Source organism: Protopterus annectens, chromosome 8.part0 (assembly GCF_019279795.1).
Source record: "Protopterus annectens isolate FY-2018-M chromosome 8.part0, PAN1.0, whole genome shotgun sequence".
In the NCBI taxonomy this organism is placed as follows: Eukaryota; Metazoa; Chordata; order Ceratodontiformes; family Protopteridae; genus Protopterus; species Protopterus annectens.
This window is the reverse complement of record NC_056741.1, coordinates 81,811,797-81,826,000: the sequence shown is the minus strand read 5'-3', so window position 1 is coordinate 81,826,000 and position 14,204 is coordinate 81,811,797. Positions and strand designations below refer to the sequence as shown.

At 39.2% G+C, this 14,204-nt stretch overlaps 1 protein-coding gene across 1 annotated transcript in view; it reads right to left on the bottom strand.

Annotated features, from left to right (window-relative positions):
- Positions 1–910: 910 nt before the first annotated feature.
- The window catches only part of LOC122808662 (C-type lectin domain family 10 member A-like), a 96,578-nt gene continuing 83,284 nt past the window's right edge, over positions 911–14,204 (bottom strand). Inside the window, exon 6 of the mRNA XM_044079638.1 lies at positions 911–4,908. Coding sequence (XP_043935573.1) covers positions 4,749–4,908 — 160 coding nt within the window. The 3' untranslated portion in view covers positions 911–4,748. The remainder of the gene's footprint in view (positions 4,909–14,204) is intronic.

The window sequence follows — 14,204 nt, the reverse complement described above, 5'->3', positions numbered from 1 at the left end:
GACTCAAACCAAAGATGCACATATAGCACTGTAATCCAAGAAGAAGAAAACTGACACGTCAGTGTCATACATCTGTAAACCCAAGGTGCATCATTTGTTATGCCAAAAAGCCATCTTTAATCACATTGCACTCAAGCATGAGATATGGTTGGCTGAAATCAACCAAGCACCTTCGTTGTTAAGTCATGAAAGTTCATACCAGTCTCATGAAAATCTCTGCTTATGACAACGGGACGGCAACATCTTTTTTAACTCACCAACCAAATGTTATAAGGAAATTCTTTTCTAAACTGGCAGGTAATGCTTGCATAGCTCTGCTTCTGAATGTATTTCTTATCAGCAGTTTTAATACTTTTGAAACAGAACACACCAAAAAATTGGCAAACTGCAACTATAAATACTTCCAGGGTTGTACACAGAGTACACCACCATCTCCTGCAATGACTAAATATTACAACACCCCAACTCCATCTCACAGCGGTACCGAATTCTTTGTTCCCACTTGTACCCTTAATTGTGAGATGCCTTCAAAAGGAAGACAATAGGTAACTATACATTTGTTCTAGTCCCATTTCACTGTGGAATTGTTTAATCAAAAAAAAAAGTACACTATATCATGTAAGGGGATTTAGAGGGTAAAGCCCTTGTATGGGGATGGTGGTGGTGGGTTTGCTCTCTACTTCAACCAGCAATTCATTTTTTAACTGTTTTTAAACCAAGTTTCTGATGAAACTGTCCCTTGATGAATTGAGAATCAAATAAATATAATGTAATATAACAAAAAACATATAATTGGTGGAAATCGTATGATTTTCCAGTAACTGGACCATGCAGAGGTGATGCTGGTACAGAAATTATAACATTTATGTAGTAATTGAAGATGATAAGAATCTTATGCACAGGCAAGGTGTCCAGTTAGCCTGTTCATTTATTCAGTTCAATCTGTTTATCTGATATTGCTGAATTTCACCAGTGATATATGTAATTTATTTATAAAACCTCATTAGACATAAACAGTACAAACAAAAAAACAATTAACAAAATTAAAAACTAGAAATATAATAACAAATGTAAAACATGTTACAAAGGACAATAATCAATATATACAATGTCCCACATTAGGTAAAATATTGCACAAAAGCTAAAAGGGAGATGAGAAGACACAGGGAAAACATCTAAAAGAAACAGTGTCACATGCTCAACATGGCCTGCAGTCTTATAAGGGGACATTATTTATTCATTTGTGGAGGTTTGTTGCTCCTACGGATTAGCTTTGTTGTTTTTAAAGGTACTATTTGAAACTAAAGGTATCCAGGTTTTTAGAACAATTTGGTGTATTAGAAGAAATTATGTCAATATCCATTACACATAAGACCTTATTACAGCCACTGTTATAAAACACGATCTTCTGAAATGGCACATTAACTGTGATTATTCATCAGTAAGTGTAAAGATCCCAACACCTGTCACCTGTGGGAACCACACCTGGTAGGCCAATGCTGTTATATTCTGCTCATGAGTTAGTGCATCTCCAGCGTAAGCAGCCCTTAACTGCATTCAGATTAGGTGACCTTCCAGTAGAACACATTCCCAGTGAAATGTTTTAATATAGCATTAGCATTTCTGCCTCTGCTTGTGTGCATGTCTGTGTATAGCTGTTTTAACAGGTACAAACTCCCAGACGTCTAGCCACACCTGGGTGAGGATGGAAGAATGGCAAATAAGGACTTTATGTTCATTGTCCCTAATCAGAGTGTATGATGCTTAAGGTGTTTACCTCACAGACACAAGGAACAGGGTTTGATTCTTACTTTTGGTAACAGTGTGCTTGTTGGTTATGCATATGATAGTCTGCAAACTGATTTGCTAGTATTAAAATATGTAATTGCTCACCTGTTATTGCTTGATGATGTTGGTACAATTGAGGTAGATAGCTACAGTTCAGCTCAGATAGATGTTTTTATCGCCCCCTCCTGTCATTGTTCATTATTATGTATGTGTGTATGCATGTATGTATGAGTGGTTGAAATCACAACTCATTCAAATTGTTTTGAAATATCATTGCAGAGGGTGCTGTTTATGTCAATATGGGGGGTGTCCCCAACCCCACTACTTTATATAATAAACTTCCATGGCTGAATCAGTCTAGGGACAGGGTTAAAACCCCAGGTACAGAAAAAAAATCAGCTTATTCTGATTCCAAACATTAGTGAGTAAGAACTATGCATGTGTGTTTATATGTGACTTATGCTTGGGAGTTTTTTTTTTAATTTAACTGAAAAAACAGTAAAGGAAGCAACTTTATGACTCGTCACAGTTGATATGTGAAAAGCCAGACTGGCTTTATACATATGATTTGCCAACTTAGTAATGGAGGAATGTTAATCTGAATGTTTGTAGTAAGCCTAAATGGAATTTCTTAACAGAAGTTCTAAGGATGGCTTGACTGAAACCTCTCTATCGCTTATGATAGAAGAGAGAAGTTCTTTTTCCTGGAATACATTCAGTGAGACCTTGGACTCCATGATTAGTGTATGCAGGAGGGGAAATACACAGAGAACTGAGGCTTAAGCCAATAGACAAGCCTTGCAAATACACACAAGCTGAGTTGGAACGTACTAGACCTGTGCTTTTCTCACTGATGTAGGATGTCTGCACTAGTAAAGAAACATATAAGGATGAAAGAACACCTGGTGTTTGGCATTTCATATTGTTTTGGCATATAGTTGTCTGTTGTAGTGTACTTCATAAGAATGTTTAGTCAGTTACCCTACAAAGCCCTAACTCCTAAACCTGCAGTCAAAACTGATTCACTAGTTAACGTGATGACACATAGTCAATGTTTTTGCATGAAGCATCCTTCATATAGGAGACTCTGCCCCTCAAACTCCCTTACCTATATATGCAAATGCAATGATTATACATCTGCAGGGGCAACAGAAATATCCAGAAAGGAAGAAACACTGTACTCTTGCTGTCCTATTCAGTGGAAAATACTTTCAGGGAGCTGTAATCCAAGTAGTTAGTGTTCCTTGAGTTGCATTTCATCCACACAAAGAGAATCCAGTTGGTATTCCCCTACTAAATGCATGTTTTTATGCTTGGTTACCAGTGGAATAACATTTGGCGAACCAATAGCAGGCCTAGAATGAAGGCTTGCTGTTCAGAAATCCTAATGTCATACCAGTGAGCATGAAGCTGTCACACAGAAAACATGGCCTGGGAAGAAGGCTTCTGGGAAACAAGATAGATTTCATATTTGACATTAAGAAAATGCTTCTTAAAACCTGAACCATTGCCATTAATATTCTCTCTGAGGAAGGTGAGAAGTGATATTAGTTCCAACACTGACCCAGGATTCAGTCCCAGTAGCACATGTTGTAAAGGACACACCTTCTGGCACAGGATCATGCGCTGTTACTAGGCATGTGATGATGGAGACCACTAAAGAGCCAAGCCCCATTTCTACAAAGTACTGTCTGGTGACACAATTTCATTAGTGTCACACAGCAGGTAAATGAAGGCTGACGGAACCAAACTTTGGACTACAGAAAGCAGTTTGTTAATAGCTCAGCCCTAATGCTCTGTGCTCACTGCCAGGTGTCTCTCACAGGTCAGAAGGTCTAGAAGGTAAACAATCAGTCGTGAAGAATTTTTATAAAAAAATAATAAGAAGAAAACAAAGTAGCAAGTGAGAAGGGAAACGTTTATTGTGAGTTTTCCTGTGATTGTGGATGAGGGACTAGGCTTGGTTACCTTAAGCTTCAACTCCTGATCCTTCATCATGTACCTTTCTGTCTTATGTCAGACAACATTATACCTGCTTACTCTTTGAGCATTCTTCTGAATAATAATGTCACCTCTGGACATCTTCTGATTCTGTCTCACAGGTGGTACGAAGCTTTCTACTTGGCACTAACAGTAACAACATCTGTCAAGTTATGCATCAACTTCAGGTGTATGCAGCAGGTGTACCCAATACTTTTGGAACTGTAGATCAGTTTCTAGACTGTAACCCATTTAATTATGTGCCCCCCCCATCCCCAGACTGTGCTTGTTTGTAGACAGTATACATTTACAATACTAAAAAACTCCTGAAATGACAGGCAAAGAACTTGCTATCCAGACAGGCATTCTGAAAAAAAAGTCATTTAATAAAATCTATAACTTAATAAAATAAAAGCATAGTTAACACACCACAGGTTTTTAAACTACAAATTCTTTCACAACTGACAGCACAAAATAATTAATTTATACCAAAAAATGTGTATACTGTGGCATGCATGGCATATGCTTGGCTACACCCTTTGTTGTGGCCATAATATGCAGATCTAATATGAAGGAGGCTAATTTAGCTGCATTTTGATGTAAAGCATCCAGAAAAGGACTTAACCAACTTCCCTTTGCACAGAGTTTGCCAATACTTTACATTAATAACTATTTGGTGGAGATCTGGATTGCACAACCTCTCATGCAGAGCTGGAGAATCGGACAATGAGCATACACCTTACTCAGAGTAAGGGAATGCTGGAATGTTCCATGTTAGAGTGACTACAATAGGTGCAGGCGTGACATTTTTTACATCAAGTGTAGAGCATCATGCATGGATAAGTCTGTTAGCTGGACCCACTTCAGACGCTCTCGTGAAGAAATATCTTGCCAGTTCAGTCTGACAGCCTTCCCTGAGACATGGGAGTTTGCACACGCTGGTGCCTAAAACCAAAGTCATTGCCACTGGTAAGCTATTACTATGTTATGCAGATATCAGCCTGTCTCTCACAGATCCAAGTGTGATGGTCAGTACATCTAGTATTGTTACATCCCTCATTCACTGTCATTGCAACACAGTCGTCATCCAGTCCAGAACTTAGTTGTGTCTGATTGTCAGCCTTGAGTTCAGGCCAGAAGCTGTGATAAAAAATAAAGTGAAAATTAAGCCCTGGAGTCAAAATCAGAGCAAAACAATTTAAATGCTTTTGATTTTCCAGTAATATTCCAGCATTTACCAACATTTAAAGAAGCTTATAGAAGAAAATAGTTTATTTTCCATATTGTTGCAGTGAGTATCAATGCAGCTGAACACTCCATATCAGACGTGCAGAAAGAATTAAGCAACTTCCTGTTTCAGATGAAACAAAACAACTAAAATGGCAACTACTGAAATCATCTAAATATATATTTTACATCTTCCATACAAGAGAACTTCATCATGAGACCAACAATTTAAAATAATTAACTATGAGATCAAAGCAACTTGCTTGGAAAATATCTGAAATGTAACATTCTCTTATCATGGTTAAACTGTGTTTCTTTTATTTGCTGGCTATGGACCTTCTTTTTTGCATTTTTTTGTGTATCCTCCCATCCAAATAATCCCATCATATTTATCCTTAGTGCATCATATCCCCTAATTCGCCTCTTTTCCACTGAAAACAGGATGTACTCCCTAGCGTCTCCTCATATTTTAAGCCGTCCGTTTCCATCCCCCTTCACTGCCATTTTCTCTGTATCGTCTCCAGTCCTGGAACGTCGCTTTCCCTGTAAGGCCTATAAAATGCTTGCACTAGTCCATTACTACACTCTTACCAGCACAGGATCAGGGCTATCATTACCCTCCTACCTCTGAATCCCCCCCCAGGTGTGTACCCCGGCATTTTACTTCACTTTGCAGGAACCCTTGCACACTGCACCTCCAATATTATGCTTTCAATAATAATAACAGCACCCATGATTTATCTCCATTATGTTTTTTAGCCTGACTCTTTTAGTTGCATGCCCTGGTTTCTCATTTCTTAGCTGCAAAACCATATATTTAGATTGGTTAAAGGGAAGCTGCAGCATTTGTACCTGCCAACACTAAGGGACCAGTTGAACAGTTCTAACAGGGGTATACAAAAAACATACATCTGTCATTTCAATTCTCCAGTTCTCACAATACTTTCCAGCTCCTTGTCCTGCCATTCTAACAAGTAACTGCCATGGGACTAGAACCTTCAGCCTTCTAACCTTCCAGTATTAATCAAACTAAGAACCAGAAAAAAATGCTCTGCACCAGTCAGCAAATCCAGCGTGAAGTTCAATAATGTAGGTTGAGTGCTTTCATGTTCAGAACTGAAATAAACAGTATAACAACCCTTCCTTCACATGTTCTCATTACATCACTTGCTAACTAGTATTTGACAAAATAACTTGTCAAGAAATTGTTGGGGTACTGAAGAATGTATTCTGTTCTCAAGATTTATCCATACCCCTCTGTCTCTTTATCCAGATGGATGTTGGACAACATTCCCTTGCTTCAAATGCCTAGCATAGCTCCAGACCAACATTTAGACCTTCATGGCATTCCTACAAACCTCAAATATCATCCTCAAAAATAAGGATGAGACATAAGATACACTCTTGACTTTGTGGACTACCATCTTCTTCTTCTCAACATACTCACCTCTATAGTTTTCCATACTGAGCCTCATATTTGGTTTTCCATATCCCAAACTAACAAGCTGGTGATTCTTTCTCCATATCAAGACTCGAGTTTGGATCCCCCTAATATTGTTATTCTTCATCCGTAGTACCTTTAACCCACCTCAGACTGCAGTATATTCCCTACGTTGATGAACTTCACTTGTCAGATGGAAAGGAAGATCCCTTACAGGTTCACGCAAGGTCACAAGTTACACTTAAAAGCTCTTCCTCTGCTCTTCTCTTAACAAAGTCACTGCTAATTCCAGCTCCTTGTCAACCTACCACTCAAAAATGTTCGCACACTTAAAACTAGATCTTAAAATTGCTAGCGTGCTTACTGTGGTCTATGCCATTATTGAGGGGATACTTATTCCCAAGGTTATGTATGCCCTACCTGTGGTGAGGACTAGAAATGTTCATAACACGAGAATTCTTCTGATAAGTCTAAACAAGATATGAAGATTTATAGCTGAGGCTGACTCAAGATTCGCTTCAGTCTTCTAAATGCTTAGTCATTTTAGGAGGCATAGTCTTTTCTCTCCTCCTTGATTAACAAGCTTTTTCTTCTGAATACTTGCCCCCCCCCCAACAAACACACACACTAACCAATAAATGTAGTACCCTTTATATCACAGACATGATGCAATGCATCATTAGGACCTGATTTGCTCTCAAAAAAGTCCCTCATAAATATGACTCCAGAATTTCCTTCCAATGAAATAAAAAAACTCCTCCTTCCTTTAGGACTGCTTTGCATTCCCACCTTAATCAAGCTTCAGCCCACAAATAGGTTAGGTTCATAGGTTCATAGGTTCATACTAGGCTATCTGCCCAAGGGCATTTATGTTGCTGTGCCTCTGTCACAGTGACACTGAAGTAATCCCTTTGGGGCCTTTCCAGCTGCTGTAGGTGTCGGGTCGAGATACATTCGAAATGGGGCATTACTCAATCATAGGTCTAATGGGCAATGTAGAAGGTTTTCCTAACTACTTTAGCAACATGAGTGTCAAATGAAGGCTACTGTCAACCTGGGTCCCCCAGTTATCCGCTTCTGTAGGCCCCTTCTGAAGATATTGTGTCAGATGTGTTTTTTTTTATGGCTAGTTTGCAGGCAGTCATCTCTGCAACTTGTCAGCCAGACTGCCTTTCCTCATCAATGGCCTTGGTGACTCTCAAAAAAAGTCGTGTTAAAAAGGGCACCGCCTTGTGAAGTGGGGACCACAGTCGCCGCGGCGCCCTGGGTGGGTAATGCATCCTGAGGTGAGGCTAAGGTTAAACAGCTGTCCTTGGATTTAATTTCACCACAGTGGCAGTCGCCACTGGAGCACACAGTATCCTCGGTCCCACCCGGTGAGTAATAATTACCACACACTGGCTCAGGGGCTAAAGACCACACTAGTTTTTTTGAAGTGTGGAATCGGCTTTTTTAGAAGTTTTTCACTTTGGTCTTTTTTGTTTTCAGATGAGGCTGGATGAGGACCTCCAGCTAGTATTACCAGTGAGGATCTCCTCACCAGGTTGTGTATACCAGTAGTGTTGAACATTGTGCTCCCATGTTCGTGATGATCACACCAAATACAGTTAGCTGTCACTGCTGCAAGATGTACAGCATATTACATTATAATAACATTATAATCATTATAATAACATTATATTACATTATAATAACATTATATTACATTATAATAACATTATATTACATTATAATAACATTATATTACATTATAATAATATTATAATCATTATAATAACATTATATTACATTATAATAACATTATATTACATTATAATAATATTATAATCATTATAATAACATTATATTACATTATAATAACATTATAATCATTATAATAACATTATATTACATTATAATAACATTGTAATCATTATAATAACATTATATTACATTATAATAACATTATATTACATTATAATAACATTATAATCATTATAATAACATTATATTACATTATAATAACATTATAATAATTATAATAACATTATATTACATTATAATAACATTATAATAATTAGCGCATTACCGTGTCCCCTCCCCCAACTGCCTGGTCACAGAATTAAAGGCTGCCTTCCCTAGAAATTACACTCAGAGATCTAGTGTTACCTGCCAAATGCATGGAGGGGATTCCAGGTTGGTCCTGAACCCCACACTTTTTTATTGAAGATAGAAGCAATTTCTGGCCACTCCAGGACAAGTCTGTCATGGTACTTTCTCAAGCATTACCTGCCAGCTGCGCAGAGACAAGTCTGGATGGTCCTGATTCCCCACTCCTTTTTTTTTCACTAAAAATAGAAGCAGTTTCTGGTTGCTCCTGGGCAAGTCTGTCAAGGCATGTCTTCTGCTGCTCACATCTATTACTGAAACACTGTTCCATGTTTTTTATATTAAGGCTGTAAAGGTTCAAAACTTCCTTACTCCTTGTCTTGGCAGAGTGCAGTTTAATCACTCATGCTCACTCCCCAGGGAAATAGGCTGCATTTGCTCAAGTACCTGCAAGGGGACTCAGTCTCACTAGCTTGTTTAACCTAAAGCTCACGTTGCACACGTTTTTCTGATCTTGAAGTTGTACACCAATAGCTTTAGCAATTAAGGAGGCTTACCCCTTTTCCACCACCTTTTTTATTTACTTATATCTTTTGCCTGAACACCCCTGTGCTTTGGCTGTGTACCCTCTATATCTCCTGCATTCACCTTACATTGATTGATTCCAGATGTGAGGTGGTGTGCCCCACTTTACTTCCCTTCCACCTCCAATTTCCCAGCCACCCCCTCAAGCTCTCCAGTTTATACAATACTGTCTCCACCCTCCTCCCTCCCACTTCTGTTCACCTATTAAAGGACACACAACATCATTAAACCTCCATCTTACCTCCTAATCCACTTCACTGTGATATTTTCCCAACCTAAACATCCATACAGCTTCATCACCAGCCACACTTAAACATTCTCAAACCCTTCACCCTTCCATATACACTTTCTGATTGTCCCCCATCTCACAGACTCCTGCTTCTTACTTTCAGTACTCCTGTTCTACCCCCTGCACCCTAATGCTTCTCCAACTCACCATCTTACCCCTCCTTCCTTTAGTACACTACACCATTAGCAACCACCTCTCTTCTCCCATCTCTCAACCTACTCTATCCTACAATACAACAAAGCCCCACAGTCACTCATTTGAACTCCAAGACCTATCCCTCCCATTTATACCCCCCTTCACCACCTACCACTCTCACTCAACTACAGCTTTACCATCCATTTACCTCATGTCTTCCAAACCTATCAAACCCCAACAGTCCCACTTCAAATTTTCTAAACACCTCTATAACCTACCAATACCCAACAATCCCACCTCAAACTTCCTAAACACCTCTATAAATTCAGCCACAAACCTAACAACCCCAACAATCCCACCTCAAACTTCCTAAACACCTCTATAAATCCAGCCCCAAACCTACCAAACCTGAACAATCCCATAGCCCCCTGTCCCTCTCATTCTTCTGCTCCAATCCAACAGTGAATCCATTCCAGGTCCCCCCCCTTGCGTAATACCCATAACCCTTCTCAACACCAGCACCTTCTCCTGTTCATTAATGTCCAAAGCATCTGCAATAAACATGATCAGATAAGCACCTTTCTTACAAACCACTCACCTGACATCACATCTGTCACTGAAACAAAGCTCAAACAAAACAATCCTAATTTTCATCATCTACCTCCCTCCTACAAAAACCTCCAAGACACCAGACCTCACAGTAGACAAGGTGGGCACACTTATTCTTTATAAGAACAGCCATAAATCAGTGGTCAATGCACAAGCAAATGCCTCTTCAGATACTGAACCATTCTGGATCCTTCTAAAACTTCCCTCCCAAAACATCAGTCACCTTCTAATAGCAGTTGCCTACCTTCCTCCTCCAGCCTCTCTGAAGACATTTAAACCCCTTATTTGAAAACATTTAAACCCCTTATTCTTACTATCATCTCAGCTGCCTGAAACTATAAAAATATTGTTATTCTAGGTGACTTTAACCTAAACTACCCAGATCCCATGAGCAATGACATTGCTGAATTCCTAGGCAATATCAGCCTTAAACAGTCAGTCAATGATGTTCCTCATCCAAATCTCCAAACCAACAACCACTCCCTCCTGGACCTGCTAGTCACTACCAACCCTACCATCATCTCCAGTATATCTGTTCTTCCACCCTCATTCAATGACCACTGCCCAGTAACCTTCCAAATTATCCATCAGTCACCAAAACTGCCCCCAAACTAGTTACCTTCAGAACTAGATCCACCATCAATATAATACAACATGTTGGGAGGGTGGCCTAATGGTAAAGGTGTTTGCCTTATAAGCACAAGGTGCAAGGTTTGAGTCTCACAAGGGATAATTGGCTAGGCTTAAAATGGCTCACAAGGCAGTTAACCTACTACTAACCTATGAACCTCAAAAACACCTAGCAACTTTCGATTGGTCTCCCATTACCAACTTACAGCACCCCAACTTGGTTGCAACAGCTCTGATACATACCCTCACTCAACTCCAAGACAAATTCTTCCTCTCACACAGCACCTTTTTTAAATACAACAAAATCCCTGGTTAACCACTGGACTGAAAGCTTTGCTCAAACTTAAGGACAGAGCATGGACTTCATGGAGACAAAACCCCTTACCAGAAAATTGTATTGCCTTTACCCCTCTATGTAACCTGTCTAAGAAGCCACATGCAGGCATGAAACCAACTACTTCAAAACCAACCAACCTGCTCTTCTGGGCAAACCAAACATTCTGGTAGGAAGTAAATCTTCTCTTAGGCCATAAATCCACTGATCTAACCTCCTCTCTTATCACCAACTAGACCTCTCAAGGCCAACTCTCAACCTCTGACTTTCTCAAAGAATCCAGCCACCTGCCTAGTACTGCAACCTCTACCTTTCCCCCCAACTCACTTAGCCCCCCCTACTTTTATCGCCCTCTTCTATTTTAAGAAAACTACACACAAAGAACCTGTTCCCTTCTAGAAAACATACCCCTGGATGCAAACCCTGGTGCAGTTAACTTCCTCCCTTGGTTTATATCACTCTGCAAAGACATCCTTGTCACCCCTCTTCTACCTATTTATAACCTCTGCTTAACTCAAAACACAATGCCAGATGTATGGGAAACTGCCCTTGTTAAACCCCTTTCCAAACACCTCAGCCAATAAATACCTCCCACTTCTACCTTATTTACATCCTCCCTTCACTTGGGAAAGTAACTTGAAAAGCTAATCCACAACCAATTATGCACTTACGTCCAGCAGTATCACCTTCTCACTCTTAGACGGTATAGATTCTAGGCTGGTCAGAACACAATGACAGCACTACGGTCACTTACATCCAACAGTATCACCTTCTCACTCTTAGATGGTATGGATTCTAGTCTGTTCAGAACACAATTACAGCACTACGGTCACTTACATCCAAAAGTATTCCCTTCTCACTCAGACGGTATGGATTCTAGGCTGGTCAGAACACAATTACAGCACTTGGATTCTAGGCTGGTCAGAACACAATTACAGCACTACAGTCAATTACATCCAACAGTATCCCCTTCTCACTCTTAGACAGTATGGATTCTAGGCTGGTCAGAACACAATGACAGCACTATGGTCACTTACAGGGCAGCTCCATCTCAATGTGGATAAAGGAAACCTTCCAGGAGCTCATTTCCCTGAAGTTACCAAAGCTTTTGATCTAATTGTTCATGTGCTGCTCCTTCACTTCCTCCAAGAAATTGGGGTTAATCCCAACACCGTCACCTGGCTCCAACATTTCATAACAAATAGGTATCGCAGAGGCAAAACAGGCCCATCCTTATCACCTCCAGCACCCCTTACTAAAAGAGTGACCCAGGGATCCATACTTGCCCCACTTTTGTTTTCAGTCTTTACTAACAAGCTGCCCTCTGATCACCCGTGCTTTCCTATTACTCTTCATACAGATGACATGCTTATTTTTTGATGCAGTCCCTCACATTCAGCTATTCAAACCCAGCTTCAGCCTGACCTTCACTCCCTGATTTCTTGGCTAAACAACCATAAACTACTCCTAAACCCCCACTAAAACAAAAAGTATGATATTTGCAACATCACAAATGCTGAAAAAGACTCCTACAAATCTCAACATCACAGATCTCAGTGGTTGTCCAATAGAAACAACCAGACCCTTTAAATACTTAGGTTTATGACAAGACCAGTCACTTAACTTCTAAAGACTCACTGAAGACACCAGGAAAGAATATCAGTTCTCTTTTATTCTGATCCTGGAAAATATCTCCTATTGTCTCCAGACCAACTAGAGCTGCAATAGGCAAAGGGCTTCTCCTTGCTCAACTTGAATAAGGGTTCCTCATCACAGCTGCATCCTCTAAAAAACCTCATCCACTCTACAGTACATTGAAAAGATAATCTGCTGATTTATTTCCAATTCCTCCCCTCAGGAACACCACTGCATCACCCTCTGCAAAGCCAAATGGCTACCAGTCTCCTACAGAGTTGAGCTACTCCTGGGGTCTCTTGTTTTCAAACTACTTCAACCAAGTGCCTTTCCACCTCTTGCAGCCAAACTCTATAATAAAATCACCCCTTACAATCTCCGTTACCTCTTCCAATTAATTCCCCTCACTCAAGACACTCCAAACTAAACTGCACTGTACCGACCACTCCTGCTCCATTCTTGCACCTAAACTTTGGTAATCCCTCCTCTTTCACCTTAAAGATGTCTCCAGTTTCCTTAGCTTCAGAGCTCAACTCAGAAGACACCTTCATCAAAATTGTGACTGCAAGTGCTTATCCACTGGACACATAACCTGACTCCCTCCTCACTGCATCACTTCTACTTTGACCCTCTGCTCTGAGCTGCTGCTTCTCTCTCATATTTACTGCTAAAATTAATCCACATTTCATTTTTAACTCTGTTAATATTATTTACATATTGTATCGTTTATGAGATTATCTACCTTCTGCAATTACACTGTGCTGTGAATTTGTTGTACTTTCGTTTTTTTTTTTGTGAATCTCTTCACTTAGGCTGTGCCTGCAAATAGTCTCTAGTAATCAGTGTACTACCCCAGTAAACACATTAAAATAAAACTAAACTACCCCAGTAAACACGTTAAAATAAAATAAACTAAACTACCCCAGTAAACACATTAAAATAAAACTAAACTACCCCAGTAAACATGTTAAAATAAAATAAACTAAACTACCCCAGTAAACCCGTTAAAATAAAATAAATTAAACTACCCCAGTAAACACGTTAAAATAAAATAAAATAAACTACCCCAGTAAACACATTAAAATAAAACTAAACTATCCCAGTAAACACGTTAAAATAAAATAAACTAAACTACCCCAGTAAACACATTAAAATAAAACTAAACTACCCCAGTAAACATGTTAAAATAAAATAAATTAAACTACCCCAGTAAACACGTTAAAATAAAATAAACTAAACTACCCCAGTAAACACGTTAAAATAAAATAAACTTAACTACCCCAGTAAACACATTAAAATAAAATAAACTAAACTAGCCCAGTAAACATGTTAAAATTAAACTAAACTAAACTACCCCAGTAAACACGTTAAAATAAAATAAAATAAACTACCCCAGTAAACACATTAAAATAAAATAAACTAAACTACCCCAGTAAATACATTAAAATAAAATAAACTAAACT